At 38.1% G+C, this 22,937-nt stretch overlaps 1 protein-coding gene and 1 long non-coding RNA gene across 3 annotated transcripts in view; one reads left to right on the top strand and one right to left on the bottom strand.

The window, feature by feature from the left end:
* LOC141521167 (uncharacterized) overlaps positions 1-22,937 on the bottom strand; it is a 115,889-nt gene that overhangs the window by 92,511 nt on the left and 441 nt on the right. The window lies entirely within an intron of this gene.
* LOC141521166 (interferon-induced protein with tetratricopeptide repeats 5-like) lies at positions 7,792-15,332 on the top strand. The gene is made up of 2 exons (XM_074233415.1): positions 7,792-8,048; positions 13,102-15,332. The coding sequence occupies exons 1-2, from the start codon at positions 8,044-8,046 to the stop codon at positions 14,537-14,539; spliced, it is 1,443 nt and encodes a 480-aa protein (XP_074089516.1). The 5' UTR covers positions 7,792-8,043; the 3' UTR covers positions 14,540-15,332.

Genomic DNA, 22,937 nt, shown 5'->3' with positions numbered 1-22,937 from the left:
TGATTACTTCATTGAAAAATTGCCTGTTCATATTCCTTGACCATTTGTTAATTGGGGTATGACTTATAGTGTTATAAATTTGAAAAAAAATTCTTTATATATTTGAGAAATGAAACCCTTATGTGAGAGATTACCAAAATTTTTTTTTCCAATTTCTTATACTCCTTCTAATCTTGGTTACATTGGCTTTATTCATACAAGAAAATTTTAATTTAATGTAAGTGAATTTTGCACTTCAACAATGCTCTCTGTCTCTTGTTTTTCATATATTATTTTTCTATCAATAAGTCTGATAGGTAATATGTTCCATGTACTTCTTGTATTCTTTTTTTAAAAACTCAATACGTATGCAATAGATTCATGATTTCATACAAAATCTTTTTTTATTCATCTTTTTCATGGAAATGTTAATGTTAGATGGTATTTATTAAGTATATAACCACAAAAAATGAAAATAAAATTTTATATAAAAAATTATTTCCCCTCCTTTTCTCATCCCCATAAAAAAAGGCAAAACCAATTCACTTTATCATTAAGATTTTAATGGGAAATTCACTCCAAGAGAGGGGACCAAAAACCCATGCACTGAGCAAGCTCAATAATGCTCTAAACGAGCTATAAAAATCATGCAGAAAGTCTATTTTTCAAAAGGAATTATAAGTATTTGATTGGGGGGGTGAGGATTTAAGCAGCTAGTTTTGTTGCCATTACTAGTTATATGTTTTATGTTTTTTTTAACTTAAGTAAAAACAAATATGTGCCTATACTGGGGCTACAATAAAACAAAACAAAAAAGAAAGAAAGAAAAACCAGGATCTGACTAGTATGTCTCTGAATTGCCTCCCTTCCTCTAATATGGATCCTCTGGATTCCTCCTTGGCTCCTGGCTCAAAAATGAGGTCTGCTGTTGCCAAGCAACAGTGAAGACAGCTGTCCCTGGAGCTTATCACAGCTGTTTAGACTGTTAGAGGTTTGGAGGTCTGGGGGATGGTGACCAATTCTTTCCAGGAATGTGAAACCTAAGCTATTTAAAAACAGGGTCCATCTTTTAAAACAGATCCCATTTAATTACTTTTCAGAATAAAAAGAGAATAGTGCTTGATGATCCTTCTTCACAGCATTCTTCAATATCCCATTTGATTTTCTTACACTAAATCTATTCCAAGCAATCTATGCAAATGTTTTGCACCCTTTAAGGCAGGTGTCAATACCTTGGAAACATTCTACACAACTACCTACCAACTATCAGTGGTCCCCTTCCTTCCCCTCCATGACCCCACCACCACCAAAAAAAGCTGTATGAATTCGGGATATGTATTGCCTGTTCTTCTTTAAGTGGAAGAAACCAGGAAAAGTATGTGGTGTAGTGAATTGGTTGATTGGTGGCTGTTGTCCTTTGTTCCTGAAGAAAACCCAAAATGGCATTACTATGTTAGAGGTAAGTTACAGATTGTCAGATTTTGGCTGATCAGACTATTTTGAGCTGAGAATTCTCTACCACAGCTTGAGCACAAATAATCCACGTAAATATTTAAGGTGGATTCTCTAATTTGTGAATCTCCCATTCTTTTTGAGCTAATTCTATTTTGGTCATAGAGCCCAGCACCCTCTCTGAGAAGGGCATCCCATACTATGCCAATTGTCCCATGTCTCACAATCAAATACAAAGTGTTTAAGAGAGTGTCCTGAAGAGGACCCTGAGAGGGTCCTTGTAATGCTTTTTCTGATCACCATGTGAGCCCTTCTGTTTGAGTCCTCCATAAAACAGTCTTTTTCTCCATAAAACAGTGTATGTTTAGTATCAAACAATGTGACCAGTCCATCAAAGTTGCACTCTCTCTCTATTAGAGTTTGAGTGCTTGGCAATTTAGTTTAAGAATGAACCTCAGGGTCTGGTGTCTTTTCCTGCTAGGTGATCTTCAGAATCTTCTTCAGGCAATTTAAATGGAAGCATATCTATTTCCTGGCATGGTACTAGTAGAGTGTCCATGTTTCACAGACATACAACAATGAGGCCAGCACAGTGGCTCTGTAGATCTTCAGTTTGATAGTCTATCTAATATATCTAATACCTCTTCTCTTCCACACTTTACATTGGAGTTTCTCAAATACTGAGATAGCTCAGAGAAGCATTCCTATTTGTTGACATTCTTTTGGTAGTTATTTTGCCTTGGGGCTTAGAGAGGATGAGTCTGTAATCAGTCCAGCACTCTATACTTCACATCAAATTCGTCATTCTCACATCCTATTTGATTCTTCACTTTATAATCATATAATATATTAAATTCTAATGTTTGCTTCAATGGTGCATCCAAACAAAATTTTACTTCATTTTGGTCAATGGAAGACAGTGTTGGTAATGAGAAGTTCATGAGATACATAAGTCTTCTATAGTAAATGACCACTGCTCTTGTTTTTTTCCTATTTCTTTACTCCCAAGGACCCTCTGATAGTCTGAACCTACTCTAGCATTAAAGTCCCTTGAAATTTTAACTTGTCTTCTTTTAGTACACTGATGATAAGCATCTCCAAGTCATCAAAAAATACTTTTTTGACTTCATCAGGACATGTTATAGTGGGGATATTGGCACTGATGATGGTGGCATGGTGTTTTCCTGCAAATGGCAATTATATTGTCATAAGTCTGTAATTAACTCCTTTTGGTAGGTATACAAGCTTGCTGACAAAATTAGTTTGGATTTCAAATCCTACCCAGTTTCACACTGCTCCCCTTCACTGTGGCCACTTCAGAAAAATGTGTATCCAGCTCTGACTTCAGTAAGCTGGTCTTCATTTTCCAGTTTTAATACATTCAGGGATGTTGTTTGGATGTGATATTTGCTGAGTTCTCTTACAACAAGAGCTATTTATCTTTCAGGTCTGTTGAAACATGTATATAAATGTGCACACATTCCATCCATTGGTGAGTAGAATGTGTTTCAACCATAGGATGGGATCCCCAACTGTCTTAGTATTCAGGCCAGGATTGGGTAAGCAGACAATTTTTAGGGCACTTTTCTAATCCCTTCCTCATACTGGGAGGTGAACAGTGAGATGCTTAAAAGACTGCTCAAACACACAAGAGGCTGCTGAATCCCATAGTTGCTTCCAATAGGTATGGGCTTGTGACTACATCTCCCAGGTTATCTGCATCTGCTGCTTCGTCACTTGCCTGTCACCATAAGATTTTGAGATAGGAATGGCATTATAGATTGGTTAATGTCTTTTGATTCTTGCATAAATTGGATTTAAGTGAGACAGAGTTGCACAAACATTGGCCTCACATATGGGCATCCACACTCTTCCAAAGTCATCATGATCCAGTGGCAAGACAGAGTAAAGACAACTAGTGATGCCTCTAGATGCAGTCAATGACCTTGGCATCTTCAATGTCTAACCAAGATCTAAGCAGTCCATAGTACCTGCTTCAGCTGCTTCCCTAGGAACAAATTGTTCTCATTCACTCATTCTACCAGAGCAAGTCTTTACATGCTTGGGATAGACAACCCCTAACTCACTGAAAGGTTTGAGACTACTCAGTTATCCTGAACCTGATCTAACTCATTTACTGTAATAATTTTTTGAGGTGTGGCAGCTGTACAACCCTTTCTTGGCACCTCAGGTGAGTATTAGGTGGCTTAGATAGACACAAAGAGGAAAAGCAAACCTGAAAAGGGTTCAGCAACCCTCATACCAGAGATACTAGTCATTCTAGATCACACTCTATACTCCTGCATAATGAGTAAAAATAGACATAAACTTAGTTGCTAATTTCAGAGATATACCTTTATATTCCCTCTCTCAGCTAACAATAATTCTCATTAAGTTTTACAAAGTACATAATGTATTTATCAGGTATATGAGTGATCAGGGAGGGCTAGCACCTCTAGTGTGAGGACTTGCCAAGCTCAATGGGCTGCTCATTAACATTTGTCAATTTGACAATTTACCCAAGGTAGACTATAAAACACTGTAAAAATATAAATAGTTATTGTACATAATCTGATCTATAATATACCATAGTTATTCATACACATATATTTACATATATATATATATATATATATATATATATATATATACCTTCCTTACTTAATTATAAACTCTTTGAGGTTAGAAGTAGTTCTCATTTACCTTCATTTATACCCAGCTCTCAGCACAATGCTCTGCTAGTGCAAGTTCAATAGAATTTTGTGATTGATTCACTAAAAAAAATTTTTTACAAACCAGATTGAATATTCCACTACAGTAGAAGATTCCACTACAGACAAGAAAATCTAGAAATCCAAAGTGGAGTGGTCCCTCACTTCACAAATCCTCTGTAACTGAAGCCATTAGAATCATGGCAGGTCTTAATCATATCAGATACAACAGATATGGGTCAAGACATTAATTCAAATTCTTAGATCTCAGAGAGCCTAAGAGATCATATAACTCAATCTCTTTATTTCACAGATAAGGAAATCAAGAACTACAGAGGTGAAGTATCTCATTCTAGTTCATTGCAGAAAAGCAGCCATTTTGATAAAAGTCTTCTGAATCAAAGAAATTTCTAGTAACTCACATTCTGTAGAATATTAAGGTTTTTCTTCATGATGTCCAAATGAGGCAGGTCATTAAATAATATCATGCCTCAAATTTTTCCCCACTACACCATGCTGCCCCTAGAATCCATTCCAAAAAATGCTATTTCAGAAAACCAGAGGTTAGTGAATCCTACCTCTGACCCTTATTTATTACCTGTGTGACAACCTATCTCAGTTCCCTCATTTGTAAAGTGAGGGAAATCTAAGGTTTCTTTCAGCAACCAAGATATGGTCCTAGAGGATCTTTATTAGCAATCATAACTTAAATTCAACTGTGTTGGAACAGTAAATAATATTCCCAAGGAAAGAATACAAAAAGGCTGGAAAGAGGAAAGAAAATGAGTGAGTAGTATGGTACAGTAGAAAGATCACCTGCGAATCTGCCAGCTTCAGTTCCACTGCCACTAATTTGTTATTATCTTGTAGTAATAACTGTGAGACTGTTTTCTTCTCTGTTATATGAATGCACTGGCAGCTGGTCTTAAAATCCCTTTCATCTCTGACATAGTGTGACTCTAAGGAAGTGTAAACTGCTTCCCACTGCTGGTTAGAACACAGTACAAAGGAAATAAAGGCAGATCAGTGAACTCTTCTCTATTCCAAATTAAATAAGAAATATTAGCTAGTTTTGATGTAGTGTTTCAAATACTTTACATATATTGTCTCATTTTATCCTTACAGCAAACCTCAGAGGAAAGTGCTATGATTATCCTTTTTATAAATTAGAATACTATGACCAAGAAAGTTTAAGCAATTTGCCCAGGCTCACTCAGCTTGTGAGTCTAGATTTGAATTCAGGTCTTCCTCTTCCAGTTCCAGTGCTCTATTTACTATATCACCCAGCTGTCTCAGGAATCAGAAATAGCTGGAGTCAGTAACCTAGAATTAGATAAATACAAAAACATAATTTTTCTGAAAAAAGAAAACATTATTTGACAAGTGTTGGGAAAACTGGAGTGTAGTTTGACAGAAATTAGGTTTAGATCAGCATCTTAGTCTATTTTTAAAAAGTTCAAAATGGGTACATAATTTGAATATTAAAGTTCACTCCATTTAAAAATGAGATAAGAAACATATCAGATATGTTTCAGGCATGACTAGTGCAGAAATTCTTATCTAAACAAAAATTTAAAAGGACTACAAAAGTCTCATCTATGATATATAGGAAACTAACAAATATCTAAGTCCAAGAACCACCTCCTATGGACAAAAGATATAAACAAGTATTTCTCAAAAGAAAAATGGCGAAATGGTAAAAACAGCTCCAAGTCACTAATACCAAGAGAAATGCAAATCAAAACACCTCTAAGAGCATGCTGTGGAGAATGAAGAAAAGTTTATTAGGTACACTAATAAACTGTGTATGAATTTATGATTTGACCCCACCATTCTGGGAAACAAATTAGAATTATGTTGAGACTAAAATAACCATAATCTGAATCTGGGGTCAAAAGATCTAAATTTAAATAGCCTAAGACATGAGTCACTTAACCTCTCTATGGCCTCAGTTTCCTCATTATAAAATGATGGAGTGGGATTCAATGAAAATGTCTTTTCCAGCTCTAATACTATAAATTTATTATCTTTTCAATCAGACATATACTTCAAGGAGTTAAATAAGCTAGACATATACCTCAAGTAGTAAAAATGTTTTTAAATGTTCCCATAGATCTCCAAATAGCTATACTAACACTGTTTTGTAGCAAGAAAGAGTCAAAACAGAAGTGATGACCATGAACTGAGGAATATCTGATAGAAATAAATGTAATGAAATATTAGAGTATCATAAAAATTATAAATATCAAACTTGGAAAGAGAAACAATAACAGCAACAAGACCCTTATCTTTCCTATTGAAAAGAGAAAAGGTTTACAATACTTTTTCAGTGACAAAAAAAAACACAAAACAAACAAAAACCATTCATAAAGTGAAATCAATAGACCAAGAGAACTATATACAAAATAACCAAATACAAGTTTAAAAAATATAAAAGGGTGGCTAGGTGGCACAGTGGATAGAGCACTGGCCCTGGAGTCAGGAGGACTTGAGTACAAATCCAGCCTCAAGACACTTAATAATTGCCTAGCTCTGTGGCCTTGGGCAAGCCACTTAACCCCATTTGCCTTGCAAAAACCTAACAAATTAATTAATTAATTAATTAATTAAAAAACTAAAAAACCCTGAATGCTATGTAATTATGACAAACCTCTGTCCCATCTTTACAGAAGTGGGAGAATCATAGGTTGTACTGCATTTACTTAGTTTGTGTTGGTAAGTTTTTTTTTAAAGAAATAAATTGATTCATTTATTTTTCCAATTGCATGCAAAGATAGTTTTCAATATTCATTTTTGTAAGGTTTTGAGTTCCACATTTTTCTCCCTACCTCCTATCCCTCTCCCTCCCCCTTGATATCTAATAATCTAACATAGGTTATATATGTACAACTCTGTTAAACATGTTTCCTTATTAATCTTATTAGGAAAGAAGAATCAAAAAGAAGGGGAAAGTTATGAGAGGGGGGAAAAACAATTCCTTCTCTGGATGTAGGTGGTATTGTCCATCACAAGTCTTTGAATTGTCTTTGATCATTGTGCTGCTGAGAAGAGCAAGTCCATCATAGTTCATCAGCTATGTAAGTTTTGGGAAAATGCTGGCTTTCCCATTATATATAATGAGGGATAGTACTCAGGGCAGGAGATAGGGGATTGATCTCTTTGGATACGAGGGTGGTATAAAGAAAAAAACGAAAGATGTCAATAAAACATGTTTTAAAGTAAAAAAAAAAACTTTGTTTTTCTATAACCACCTAAAAGCACATCGCTTTCAGACACTTTTTAATAAATATAGGATGGGGAGTGAGTATTTAAGGTTGGGGTCCACTCAAATCCATCACCACTCCTGAGAAAGCCATTCTAATCATAAAATGTCCTGAGGATGTCTCAGAGACATCACCTTTACATACAGAAGATGGAACTTGGACTTGTCAGGGAAGGATGGCTTGGATCCCGGGCTAACTCTCCCCAAATCCCCCTTCTCCATCCCACCCTTGTAAATTTCAGGAGAAATCCATCAGCTTTCTACTAAAACTAATAACAGAACAGCTACTTTAGGGGAAGGCGGGGGGGGGGGGGGGGGGGGGCTTCTTCTAAGAAGCAGGGCCTCTGACAGCCTTCAACTCAGAGCTCTCAACTCCCGTCAGAGTCCACCCTCCCACCCCTCATAACAGGATCCAGCTAGGTTGGGAAACGGTCCCGCTTTCCGGTTTCCGTTTTTCCTCCACGTTGCTCAACTTTAAGCAAACAATAATAAGAAGAAATAATAATAAGGCAAGAACAGCAACAACAAAACTTCTGACATTTAAACCCGAAACTTTCCCAGCTAAGAAAACTGCGGGAAAGAGAGAGCAAAGAAGAAATCCCCAGAACCGCTGCAGTTGCAGACCAGCCCCTAGCCAGGATGAGGTAAATAAATGGCTTTCTCTACCTTCTCTCTTCCCAACCTCCCTAGTCCCTTTGCAACTTTTCCAAATGAGACTTTTCCTTGCATTCGGGTATTTGAGCAAGAAAAAGTTCAAATGAAGACACTGCCCGTGGTTTTCCTTAACTGGCCATTGCCCAGTTAATGCCAGACCGAATCATGAATGGCTACTTCGCATCTGTCGGATGGGGATATTTCAGGGTTCCCTCTGCCCCAACCGATTGCTCTCCCCACAATTTCCGGGGCAGGGGGAGAGGCAAGAACAGCAGAGAGCCCCAAAGCCCAAAGCCAGAGGCAGAAATGGAGAGATTCGGGACAGCTTACTTTGTGATTTTTGCAAACTTGGAATAAGGTTTTTTTAGGTGTGTTTCTTTTCCCAGCTTTGGAGTCAGAGTGGGTGCCTTTTTTGTTTTCAAAAATAAAATCGCTTTCCCAGGGGAAAAAGGGAAAGGTCGGTGTTGCTTTGGTTCTTAATGACTAAAGAAATGATTCAGCTTTTCTGACTTTTGTGGAAATAGGGGTGCAACCCAGACTGTCCTCCTGGAGTCTTTGGAGACTGAGTCACTCACCCTAGCAAGCCAGCCCCTCCCTCCTTAGACAAAGAGCTGAGAGCTCAGGGTAGGCTGGACCTGGAGACTCCCGCACGAACCCACAGTCCCAAACCCTACACACTCGGCCCCCGCAGCCCCTCCTCCCTCTTCTGCACCCCCCCACCCACAAGCTGTTTACATAGGGTTTTGTACGATTCGTTTCCTGCGTTACTCTGGTTCTGTCTGCGCCATGGCCTCAAGAAAAGTTGCGCGGAAGTTCACAAAAAGGGGCTGTGAGACTTGGGGGGGACAGGGAAGGATCAAGTCTGCTCCCCTTTTGAGGATTTGAGACAGCCATCTTTACGGTCATCCCTGTTTGGGCAGAGGTTGTGAGGGACTGTAAACCCAGCCCACCAAAGTTCTGGATATGTGTGGTTTGGTGAGGTGGGGGTGGGGAGGGGAGAAGGGGGAGCCCTCCCAGTTCCAGATCTGAAATCCGGCCCACGTAGGCAGTAGGGTCAAGTTCCACACTGCCTGTTTGCTCTCCGAGACCGAGTCCTGATCTTTTAGGACTGGAGGGTGCCCAACTAGAGGTGGGAGACTGAATCTTCACTCCCCACTATCTCCCTCCTTTCTTCCTCCTTCTGCCTTCCCCTTCCCCTCCCCCTCCCCCACTTTGGCTCCGCTCAGAGTCCAAATGCATCCTACTGCACCTCCCTGGGAATCATGAAAGGTTCCTGTAGTCTCCAGGGTCATAGGAGAGTTTGTCAAAGTGAGCAAAACAATTTGGGGTGTCCATAAGCTTGCTGCCTTTAATCCCCTTATTTCAAAGCCTTTTCTGGGTCACCATGGATGATCTGATGGTCTCACTTTACTAGAGGCTGCAGGGAGCAATCCTATTCTGGGCAAAATTATCAAGTAAAGTTTATCATATGCTGTTCTCTCCCTTTTCTGGATCCCTGCCCTTTCTCCTTATTCTGGCACCTCTATCTTCCAGAGTCCCATTGCCTTTGTGGTGCCCCATTGGGGTGGTGCTAAGGAAATATCTTTGACCTGGACAATAGTCTGCCACTAATTTACACTAAGCATGCAATGTGACAACACATTTAATCAAACAAAAGGAGCAGGGTATAGTGCTAAATCCTAACCCAAAAGCTGAATTCAAACTTCCACTTGGCCAATTGCTGTGTAACCTCATGCAAGTCATTCAATTTATCTGGGCCTTGGTTGCCTCATCTGCAAACTATGGCACAGGAAATATTGTTTAATTTTATGTGGCAGGCTCTTTGCTGAGGGATACAAATAGAGGCAAAAGAGAGTCGCTGCCTAAAGGACATCTAAGTCTAGTTGTGTGATACTATGACAGTCTAAATTCTGTCCTTCCCCAAGGTGCCTCCATGCAACAAAATTACTTCCCTCAGAATAATAATGAAGTGGTGAACTATATGTATAGAATACTGGGCCTTAAGGAAGGAAGATTTGCATTCAAATCCAGCTCACTTACTAGTTGTATGACTTTGACCAAATTGCTTAACCTCTGTTTGCCTCTGTTTCTTCAGTTATAGAAGTTGAAACTAATAATAGCACCTACCTCCCAGAGTTGTTTCAAGGATCAAATAAAATATCTGTAAAGAGTTTAGCATAAAATAGGTAGTTAAAAATGCTTTTTTTCTTCCTTTGATTCTTCATTCTCAGGGCAGAAATTGAATAAGTCCTTTTACTTTTCTGTGCCTCAATGTTCTCTTCTGTAAAGTGAAGAAGTTGGACTGGATAATCTCTGTGGTCTTTTTAAGCTCTAAAAATTCACTAGTTGACTCCCATTTTTAGAGATAGCAAAGAGGAGACCTGCAGAGGTTAATGTCCCTTGCTGAAGATAATACATGCAATTAATATTCAGATCAGAAGTAGAGATCAGTTCTCTTGCTCATTCTTCTATTCTTTTTTTTTTTAGGTTTTTGCAAGGCAAATGGGGTTAAGTGGCTTGCCCAAGGCCACACAGCTAGGTAATTATTAAGTGTCTGAGCTTCCATTCTTCTTTCAGTTAAATCAGGCTGCCCTTCATGTCCATCTTTTTAACACATTTTCACTTTTTAAAAATGTTGAGTAAAGGCAATGAATTACTTACCCCTGACTAATGTGAATGACATTAACCATCCCCACCTCACTGTTTCTCTCAGAGGGGTTGGCTTATTAGCCCACATAAACCTTTAATTTATATTTTCAGGCTTCATGTGGGAAATTTATCTCCATAAATTATATAACAATATAGGACAATACACACACACACACACACACACACACACACACACACACACACACACACACATAGAGCTATATAAAAGTTTGGGATTTAGGGTCTTCCATTATGCTTTAAGTTACCATTTGACTTATCCTGTCTATATATAATTTTGGCCCCACATTCAGCAGATGTTACTCTGCCCTAAGTTAAATGGTTTTGGTTTTCTAGGGACAGGTCCATCTGTCATTTAGGAGTTACTAAACTAGCTGGGTTAGTTGCCTACCCTACTAGAGAAACTCAGTAGTAATACTTCCCAGACAAATACGACAGACTTAGCTCTCCTCAGCAGTATAATGAACAAAGATGATTCTAAAGGATATGTGATGAAAAATATTATCCATATCCAGAGAAAAAAACAATGGAGTCTGAATACAAAACAAAGTATACTATTTTTCATTTTAAAAATGCTTCATTGTTTTTTAATTGTCTCATGGTCTTTTGAACCCCTTTTGTTCTGATTCATCTTTCATGACTTGACTAATATGGAAATGTGTTTTAACATAGTTATACATGTATAACATATATCAGATTAGTCACTGGCAAAGGGAAGGAGGAGGGAAAGGAAGGAGGGAGAAAAATGTGGAACTCAAAATCTTACCAAAAAAATGAATACTGAAAACTTTTTTGCATGTAGTTAGAAAAAAAATAAATCAAACTAAAATTTAAAAAAGACTCCTTAGATTCCATACCAAATGGCCCTTATAAGTATTTTTAAATATCAGAATCATGGAGATCATCTGGTCAATTCATCTCATTTTACTTTAGTAAAACATTGGAGGTCAGGAAGAAGCAAATTGCTCATTCATAGAGGCTCTTATATTAGCTAAGGTTCTCCTTCTCCAGAAATACTTGGTTTGACTAAATAAAAGTAGCAACCATTGCAGTCATTTACTTCAAAAGTTTAACTGTCTGTGAATAATTACCACACCACTCAACCACAATTTATATCCATATATCAATTTATATCCATATATCATTAATTGTATTGATTACAACACTGAAACTTTTTTCCCCATATCTAAAAGTTTTCACTGTAGCTGAGTGGTCTAGTTAAGTCACTGGAGAGTACAATCATGTACTTGGTCTATTTTTGTTAAACTTGTGCTAAGGAACCATTGAAACATGGAATCAGAAATATACTTATATATTTATACTATATACATAAATCGCTATATGTGTCGATGCATATAAGCACACATACATATATAGAGTCAAATATTTACACATACACACATATACATATGCATGCACATACACACATATAATACATACAAAGTCATATAGTCTGATTTCCTCCCTTTTAGATGAGAAAAAATGGGCATAGAATGGCTAAGTAACTTCTATAGGGTCACACAGTAAATGGCAAGATATAAAAATTTGGACTCAGATGGGTTAGGTAATTTCCCCAGGGTCACACAATAGCCAGGCTGAAATTTGAACCATTGCTTTTTGACTCCAAAGCCAATATGCTTCTTCCATGTAATAAGTCACATTAATCCACATTGCATGCCCATGTCTTATATAAATGAATCATTATGGCTAGTTTCCCCATCCCAAGCAACTGAAAGAACCTTCTTTAAAAGGCATATTTTTACAAACTCCTTCTCTGCTTAGGTCACTTATTAGCATTTTTACATAATTGCTATTGATAAATTCCAGTTTCTCTACCAAAATTCCAAAGCATTAATTAGTAGCTTACAAAGCAGCCTCTGTTTAACTGATTTAATGTGCATTTGTGACATGAGATCAGATTAAGTGAAACAATAGTGAATAGCATCAAGGTCAAGCTTTAAGGTTTGTAAACCACTTTACCTGTATAATCTTATGTGAGTTTCACAACAACCTCATGAGGTGAACACATTATTATTTTATTATGGTTGAAGAAATCAAAGTCTAGGTGAAAGAATTGAGCCTAGATCTCAGATTTTGGGGATTCAAACCCAGGTCATCTTTCTACTACTGCTGCTGCTGCTGCTGCTGCTGCTGCTGCTGCTGCTGCTACCACCACTACTATTAGCCAAGCAACAAAGAGCAGGAAGTTATCCTATTAGTCACCAGTTTAGGTCCACTTCAAGGGGTAAAGTGTGATTTGAAGGGCAAAGAAAAATAATGATATTGTAAATAAGAGATTTCACTGTTTGGGGAATTCTTAATCTCTTGTCTTTTCCAATGGTTCTTCTCAACTGAAATTGATTTTATCTTTTGCAGTCAAATGCCTAGGAATTCCTTAAAAATTATCCTGAGGCAGCTGAAATGCCATTTTACATGGAACTTGCTGAAAGAAGACATTGATCTACTTAATCTGGAAGATACAATAATTGACCAGATTGAATTCCTAGATATGAAATCCAAAGTCACTCTTTATAACTTATTGGCCTATGTAAAACATTTGAAAGGTCAAAATGAGGAGGCACTGAAATGTTTAAAACATGCAGAAGAGAGAATCCAGGTGGAACATGCTGACCAAGTGGAAATAAGAAGTCTTGTTACCTGGGGAAATTTTGCCTGGGTATATTATTACATGGAAAGATTCACCAAAGCTCAGTATTATGCAGACAAAGTGCAAAAGGGCTATAGAAAACTTCCAAATTCTTCGCGCTATAAGATAGAGTGCCCCGAGGTTTACTGTGAGGAAGGGTGGGCTCTGCTAAAGTGTGGACGAAAGTATTATGAGAGGGCAAAGGCTTGTTTTGAGAAGGCCCTGAAAATAGAGCCAGACAACCCTGAGTTTAATTCTGGTTTTGCCATCGCAGCCTATCGCCTGGATGATAAGGAATATTCTTGTCAAAGGGTATCATCCTTGGACCCTTTGCGGAGGGCGGTTGAACTGAATCCAGACAACACATTTGTCATGGCTCTACTTGCTTTGAAGCTTCAAGACCTAAAACAGGAAGCTGAGGGAGAAAGGTATATTCGGGAGGCCTTGGAGAAGATGTCCTCACAGCCTTATGTCCTTCGTTATGCAGCAAAATTTTACCGGAGACAAAACTCCCCCAGTAAAGCTCTTCAGCTCTTAAAAATCGCCTTGCAGGCAACACCCACTTCTGCCTTCTTGCATCACCAGATAGGGGTGTGCTACAAAGTTCTGATGATCCTGGTGAAACAGTCGACCAAAAAACGAACCAGGGAAAAAGAAAAAGAGAAACGAGAGTTGATTCAGTCGGCCATATTTCATTTTCGAGCAGCCATGGAGCAGAATTCTATGTTTGTGTTTGCCTACACAGACCTAGCCAACATGTATGCAGAGGCGGGTCAGTATGAAAAGGCTGAAGATGTATTTCAGAAGGCCTTTCACCTGCAGCACGTGACGGAAGAAAACAAGCAACAGGTCCACTTCCATTACGGCCGCTTTCAGGAGACTCACAAGAAATCGGAAGATGCCGCTATCTACCATTATTTAGAAGGTGTCAAGATCAAAGTGGAGTCTTCGGTTACCTCCAAACTGATGAATGCTCTGCAGAGATTGGCCACGAGGCGACTTTATGAGAATGCGGTAGATGTCAAGAGTTGGGGGGCCCTGGGATTCATTCACAAACTAAGGGGACAAAAGAGACAAGCTATGGAGTGTTATGAGAGAGCCCTGAAACTGGATCCCGAGAATGGGGACTACATCAGTGCCCTATTTGAGCTGAGGCTCTCCTTTTGAGTTTGCAGTAGGATGGTTTAGGATTTGTATTCCCAAAAATAAGATGAGAAAAAGGAAACAAGGATGAACTAGGTACACTATTAAATCCTAGGCTTGGTGGTTACATCAATCCCGTTAAGCTGCAGCTATCCTTCTAAATCTTCTAGTGTGTAGCATGAAACTTAAAAAATATTTTTTAGGTTTGTAATAGAATGTGGTATTTATGACCATCCCATATTATGATCATATATATGTTTATGCAATGTAAACATATGAAAGAATTAACATGCATGTAGTTTAGTCAGTAGTTTAACAATTTCTATGTTATTTCTTGCAATAAACCTTTGTGAAAAGTAATTATTATAATGCAGTAGGTTTGAGTAGAATACTCTATGAGGTAGAAGGGCCTTTAGGTATGACCTAGTACAACATGCTTTTTTCAGAAGAGGATATTGGGGCTTTGAGAAATCAAGTGATTTGCCAAGCAATTAGTGGTAGAGCCAGGATTAAGAATCCAAGACCAAAAACCCACCAGCCCCAGACTAGTTGGTCCTCTTCCCCTGTGCCTCACTGCCAAATAGAATACTTTTGTTCATAATGACATGATGCATGTAATGAAATATGCTGCTTGATTCTGTCTGTGTCCTGAATTGTGTGTGTGTGTGTGTGTGTGTGTGTGTGTGTGTGTGTGTGCATAAATAAAAATGCCTTCTGAACCCAAAGTCCTACTGGAGTTTGTTCATTTCATTCTTTCCATTTTGTTTGTTTGTGAAAATCAATTCCAAAGAGACTAATAGATCCTTCTTCCTGATTTTAGAAAACTGTCATGTTTCCAATATAAATCTCACTTCTTGACATATGACAAGTGTCAAGACTGATATCTATCAATATAGATATCAGTGTTTTGAGAAACATCACATCAGATTTGGAAATCTGATGTTTCTCCTTCATTCTTCTTTTTTTTTTTTTTTTGCAAGGCAAATGGGGTTAAGTGGCTTGCCCAAGGCTACAAAGCTAGGTAACAAGTGACTGAGGTCAGATTTGAACTCAGGTACTTGTGACTCCAGGGCCAGTGCTCTATCCACTGCTCCACCTAGCCACCCCTCTCCTTCATTCTTGAAGAAGACCTTGACATCAGAAAGGTGATGTCATGACAAGCACATGAATTGGGTTTGAGCGAGGGGAGCTGCACTAAGTCACCAGTCTCCTCCAGTGCTATCTAGGTCCAATGGTCAGATATAAATCAGGACTAGAGATGGCCCGGTATGTGGGGCAATCAGGCCTAAATGTCTTGGAAAGCTTGTACTTACCAGGATAAGAAAAGGTTTGATCAACTATGCAGAAGTCTGCTACTGCTAAAAACAGGAGGGATCAATGAGGACTGCAGATGCAGATATTTTGATATAATCATATTCTTAAGCTTAAGAATATAAACATTTATCATATATAAGCCAAACAGTTCATCCTATTTAGGACAGTTTGATAGATTTTATGATGTCATCATTGTGAGTATTAATTGTTCAAATAAATAAATAAATAAATTCAGAGTAAAACTCATAGAGGTCTTCAATAAACATCTGAGTGACTTCTATATGACAGTTCCTGTGTTTTGTGTTCAGAATATAAAAGCAAAACAGAACAATCTCTTCCCTCAGGGATTTTACATTTGACAGGAGAAACAGTAGGTACAAAGCAATCTAACTTACTTTTACTCTAGGTCTCATGAGCCCTACTAAATCATATCTTGCTTTCATGTGACTTATGTCCTGACTAGAAATCTAGTGCCACAGGTCACAGAAATTCAAAATCCTTTTTTTTCATGACCCTACTTCTTGGTTTCAGCTTGCAATTGCTCCTATCAGAGACCCTCTGATTCTCAAATCAGCATTGTTCATGAAGGCTTGCAGATAAATTGTGTTACAGTTCGATGAAGTGACAGAGATGCTAGAAGTCACCTGTATAGATATTTAAATGTCAGCTTCTTTCAATCAACATTAATTGCTCACTCTTTGCAGATAAGGAGCTAAGGAAATGAGGCATAATACATGATACATTAGTATCCATCTCCATAATAAGAACAAATGAAATTATATTGTAAACTGATGCTACTTCTGGCTACCTGTATCCTTCTGGTTGGCAAGTAAGTCAAGTGTTTTCTGATGAAAGAAGTTTTCAAGCTCCAAATCATCCCTGGAGCTATAAAATGACCTAGGGAGAATATGTTAGGAATGTAACAGCTTAGAGAGAGACCCACAAATTCACAGAAAAACCAAATCCAAGAAAGGAGCTAATAATAAAAGCCAGGTTCAGATAGCTATAATGCAAATTAAGAATAATGAGGGAAAAATAAGTATTTATCAAGCAGTTCTATCAGACAGACATTGTACTAAGTTCTTTGCACATATTGTCTCATCATCACAACTGAGGCAGAGGTTAAGTGACTTGAACATTGGACAGCTAGTAAGACTCCAACATTGGAGTTAAACTCAGAGCTTTCTGACCGAAAGTCCAATGTTCTGTGCACTATAACTCCTACTAGCTGCCTACTGAGAAAGGTGAAATGAAAGTCCTAAAGGAAGGAAGTCACTTGAGTCTCATCTCAATCAGAGAGTTAGGGGTATCAAACATGATTGGAATATAGCCATGAAAGGATATCACTTATTAGAAATGATCAGGATAGGGCAGCTAGATGGTGTAGTAAGTAGATAGAGTACTGGTCCTGGAGTCAGGAGAACCTGAGTTCAATTCCAACTTCAGATACTTAATAATTGCCTGGCTGTGTGGCCTTGGGCAAGTCACTCAACCTATTGTCTGAAATAAATAAAATTAAAAAATAAAAATAAAGAAATGATCAGGATGGGTAGCAGCAGAAGGCAGGAGATATAGGAAGAAAAGAGACAGAGAAGGAAGAGGAGTTGGAGGAGAAAAAAATGAGAGACAAATATAGAGACAGAGAGATACAATGTATGAAAATCCAAGGTGCAGAACAATTATGCATGATGATCACTATAGATAGAAATAAATGCAATATATCATTAGCAAATGCTTCAGAATACCTGGATAGAGCAAAGAAGCAGATGGAGGAATCTGAGGGACAGAGACTACAGACTTGTCTCAGAGACATGAGATAGCAATGACTGGGAACTTTAGAAACCATCTATCAGGTCATCAGCTATAGTTCCCTCTGATAAAAGCTGAACAGGTCATAAATTCTTGACATACTTTAATGATAATTTCTTATTTCAATAAATGAAGGCACCAATGAGAGGAACTTCTCATTTGGATCTGATTCTCTTGGAAACCCGGAAAACAATACTTTTCTTTCCTCTGAAACTGTCAGCACTTTTTCAGCACTATTCAAGTCTAGATTATTTTACTGGTCTGCTGAGGAGTCTGCCAGGCACAAGTCTCTCTTCAATCCAGTTCATCTTCTCAACCACTAATATGTAGGTCTCATCATGCCACTTGCCTTACAATAAACTCCAGTTGGAAGTTGGTCCAGGGATGAGTTTGTGTGTGTGCTGAGCTTTGTAAACAAAAGATTGCTTGGGGTTCCTCAATCATGAGTGAATTCATACTTTGGCCAAGTTCTTTGACCCAAAATGTAAAGGTATAAACTTTATTTAAAAGTTACTGCAACTAGGTGGCATAGTGGATAAAGCACTGGCCTCAGAGTCAGGAGTACCTGGGTTCAAATCTGGTCTTAGACACTTAATAATTACCTAGCTGTGTGTCCTTGGGCAAGCCACTTAACCCCATTTGCCTTGCAAAAAAAAAACCCCTAAAAGTTACTGTGACATATTGCCTAAATCAAGTTCCTTAAGACATTATAAAAGCTCTTGAAGAAGAGGTAATCAGAAAAAGAGGCATATGAAAACTGGATTGCGTCAGAAGCAGCAAGAATCGATGCCTACAGAGGAAAAAGTAGGTCCTCTTTGAAAGAACTGTTGTGGGAGAGTGAAGTTAGGACAGAGCTAGGGAGGAGTTAGAGAGGGGTTAGGATGGAATCAGGGAAGGACTGAGGCAGTGTCCTTTGTTGCAGAGGGGCTAACTTTGGTTCAGGGTTATAATTTTAGAGCCTTAGCTTAATTGGTGTTTCAAGGTGTCTCAAGGAATTTTATGATGCATTGACATCCTTCCTTGGATGGATCAGTTTAGACTTTACGTTACTAACTCAGATGGTGGTTCTTAGCTAGATAACAAAAATACATGGGCTAAGGAGTACATATGAGATATGAGTACATCCTAGAGAAAGATTAACTGCTTTAAAGATAAACTGTTTTGACATAGTACAAGACTCTTTAATCGGGAGGGGTCCTTGTTAGATTCCTTCCTTGCTAATGGCTGGGGAGGGAGTTGGGGATGGAAGCTGTCTTTTTTAGAACAAAAACAGTGCAGAAAGGAATGGATTACAACAATACAGAAAAGAAAAGGATTACAAATTTGCCTGGATTACAATATTTGTTTCTAAAACAGAAAAAAAGAAAAAGATTACATTTCTCTGCCCATTGTTCCCCTGCTTTATCACCTCAAGGATCAAATATAAAATCTTCTATAGGGCTTTACCTTCATGACCTTACCTCCTTCCCACTCCTCACTCCCAACACACACTTTCCCAGTCTTCTCATACCTTACACTCCTACATATAATCTTCTGTTCAATAATACTGGACTCCATCTTCTGACTCTTGGCATTTTTCACTGATTCTCCCTCATTTTTAGCGTTCTCTCTCTCTCTCTCTCTCTCTCTCTGTCTCTCTCTCTCTCTCTCTCTCTCTCTCTCTCCTGATCTCTATCTCCTGGCTTCTCTGGTTTCCTTCAAGTACCAGTCAAAATTCTAATGCCATCTTTCTTAATTATTTACTATTTTTCCTGTATATGTTGCATGTCTCCCCCCCTTAGTTTGTGAGCTCAAGAGCAGAGGTTATCTGCCTCATGTTTTTCTTATCTAGTTTTTATCCTTGAATGGGTATTGCCTAAGTCAAACTGAGAGTTCTTAAATACCATAGATTAAAAAAAGCAACATCTCATATGTACAAAAATAATTATAGCAGTTCTTTTTGTAGTAGCAAAGAACTGGAAATTGAGGAGATGTCTTTCAATTGGGGAATTGCTCAACAAGTTATGGTAAATGGATGTGACGGAACACTTTTATTCTATAAGAAATAATGAGGAAGTGAACTTTAGAAAAGCCTAGAAAAACTTGCATTGAACTGATGCTGAGTGAAGTGAGCAGAACCTGGAGAACATTGTACACATTAGTGACACCACTACATGATTATCAACTGTGATAGACAGTCCTCTCAGCAGTTCAGTAATAGAGAACAATCCTGAGAGACTTGTAAAGGAAAATGATATCCACATCCAGAGAAAAGAACTATGGAATCTAAATGCAAAGCAAAGTATGCTATGTTAACTTTTTAAAACTTCTTTTATGACTCTTTCTCAAGGCTTTTCCCCCCATAGTTCTAGTTCTTATTTTACAACATGACTAATAAGGAAATATGTTAAACATGATTGTATGTGTATAACTTATACCAGATTGGTCCTTACAATGGGAAGGGGGTAAGGGAAGGGAGGGTGGTAGAAAAAATGTGGAACTCAGTAAAAGGATGAATGTTGAAAACTATCTTTACTTGCGATTGGAAATAATAAAATAAAATAAATTTTAAAAAATAATCAAGACCTCCCACTGCATTCAGGATCATCTACAATCATCTTAATCCATATCTGGCCACTGGACCCAAATGTCTCCAGAGGAGAGAGTGAGTCCTCCCTCACTTAAATCCAATTCACTTGAGTGTCATAGCATCACATCTCTGATTTTCTGGTCCTCTTCAAGAACAAAGGGCCAACAACACCAACAACTCAGGGCTTAGTATGATATCAGTTGGTCATAATGATAAATTTTAAATTGCTTGTTATATTATGATGATAGTGCTCCAATATGGAGTTACTTAGGCTAAGTGGTCCAAATACCCATAGAAGTATACAGGGAAAACAGTTTTTAATTTTCCACTTTTTAAGTCTAAAGCAGATAAGATTTTTAACATTTGATTGGATGATCTTTGAGTTCTCTTAAATCTGACTTGAATAGTTAACTTTAGGTCCTTTCACCAGTTTGTCTTCCCAAAAAAGAAACTCCCCCACCTGAATATCACCCAAGCCTGGTAACTATTAGTGATCCTGAGAACTTTTCCATCACATATGGGTTTGACTAGGAATGGTTCCTCCTATGTCTAGACTGATTACCCATTCTCAACCAAGCCCATTCTTAGAGTGTAAATAATCTTGTCACTTGAATCCTGACTTTGAGTGTGTTTCCTCCCCAAAATGTATTCTAAGATGTCAGCATCGGGTTATCCATGTAAATATACAGCATTCAACATACCCTGAAGGATGGATTGCCATCTCCAAGTACATTTTGGAACTGGAAATTGAACATAAATTGTAATTGTTCCACCACTTGGATCAATCAATCTTGATTGGATTGCAAGATTTGGCATGCGTGTTTAGAGACAAAGTGAGTTATAAATCTTAGGCCTAAACATGTTTTTTCTCAGATCCTACATGATCATCTCCTATTAGCAATGGAGTAATAATTTTCCAATCAGTGATGGGTAATTTTTTAACCATATGCACGATAACTAAAATAGAGGTCTTCTTTATCGAAATCAAAGTTTGTTTTTTTAATCCTAACTACCAAGACACACATGTACCAGACTCAAGATAGACCATGTATTGTACAACTAAAAAGTAGAGGAGTGTCGGGAGGGCTTATGTCCACCAGGAAGAATATTAATTAGAAGTTCCCTTACCAGTATTTAGAACAGTCCTTTTACTCTACTGTTAAGTCTATACTACTTCAGAAACATTATCTCAGAGATACAGATAGATGGAAGCTAACCTAACTTTGGCTAAACCAGAGGTGCTAATTAAACGAAGGACAAAGGACAAGGGAAGAAAACAAGCTTTTATATAGAATTCACTATGTGCCAACCAACCAACTATGTGCCAGGCTTTGTTAAATTATTTGGAAATATCTCATTTGATCCTCATAGTCACCTTATAAGGTGGAAGAAACTGAGACAGAGATAAAATGACTTGCCCAAGGTCACACAACTAGTAAGAATCTGAGGTCACATTTGAATTGAGGTCTTTTTTTTTTAGATGTGGCTCAGTATACTATTTTGCCATCTAACAGCCATAAAAGGAACAGAAATGGTCAATTAAAGAGATGCTTAGAAAAGGGCAAAATTCAAGATTTTGTCAGGGAACTTACTTGTATGGATGCTCTTCTTGTGACTCTCTAAAGCAAGGCCCACACTTAATAGTGTAGGATGATGTCCACACACAAAATGAATAGTATGGGTTGACACACAATTGCCATATTGGTCTGTGGATCTTTGATAGGAGGTAAGGGGTTGGAGGAGTGTGGAACAACCAGAAAAGACAAGAAAGAATTAGAAAGGCAGGAAAAAAAATCTTTAAATGAACCCTGAGCTGAATGGTAAATATCTAATGAACCTTATTCTCATGAGTAAACCATGTTATATGGGACTATAAAGTTGTTCAATCTCAAATTCTACAGTAGGCTGTAATTGGACCCAACCCCAACCCCCACTCTCTCCAAGATGTCACAGAGAGAGGCCAAAGCTGACCTGTTTAAATGTGAACACTCCCAGTCAGCTAAGATTACAATACCTATGGAATATTCTTTTCACACACTAATCTTTGAAAGTCAAACCATTTTTTCCCCTAACTGGCCCTCTCCTTATGAGCCTCAGTCTTATTCTGGTTCATTAATATTCACTGACCTGGAGCCAATTGAGATTTCCAGTGTTAGGAAGTAGGTAGAGATACCTGCAGAAGAATGTTATTGATGTGAAGGGATTATGAATAGAGACATCTCTATGTGTCTCTAAATGGTATTTCCTCCAGAATGTAGGATTGGGTCAGGCATGGGTCCCAACGTAGGTCTATGTTAGAAGGTTTGTTCCTCTGTTAGCAATCCCTCAGACACACCATTTCACCAAATCCTGGGAAGTAACTCTTCAAAAGAGTTGTCCCTTTCCTTACACATCCATCCAACCTGCTAAAATCACTTAAGACATACACACAAAAAATGTAAGAATAACAGAAAGGATGCTCAATACAGAGTGGATTCACTGCAAGAAAAGTCATCAGAAGGTTTTAGGACTGCTTCAGAAGGAAAACAGTGCTGAAGCTACAAGGCAAATAAGCCCAGAGGGTAGGGCTAGAATGATTTAGGATATGTAAACCCCAAGAAATCTTGCCAGGTTTATGGGTGGAATACTTGTAAGTGATGGAGAGAAAAAAGAAAGGAAAGGAAGGAAGGAAGGAAGGAAGGAAGGAAGGAAGGAAGGAAGGAAGGAAGGAAGGAAGGAAGGAAGGGGGGA

The sequence above is a fragment of the Macrotis lagotis genome, chromosome 4 (genome assembly GCF_037893015.1).
Source record: "Macrotis lagotis isolate mMagLag1 chromosome 4, bilby.v1.9.chrom.fasta, whole genome shotgun sequence".
NCBI lineage: Eukaryota > Metazoa > Chordata > Mammalia > Peramelemorphia > Peramelidae > Macrotis > Macrotis lagotis.
The sequence above is the reverse complement of the archived record's forward strand: the minus strand, read 5'-3'. Positions and strand labels throughout refer to the sequence as shown.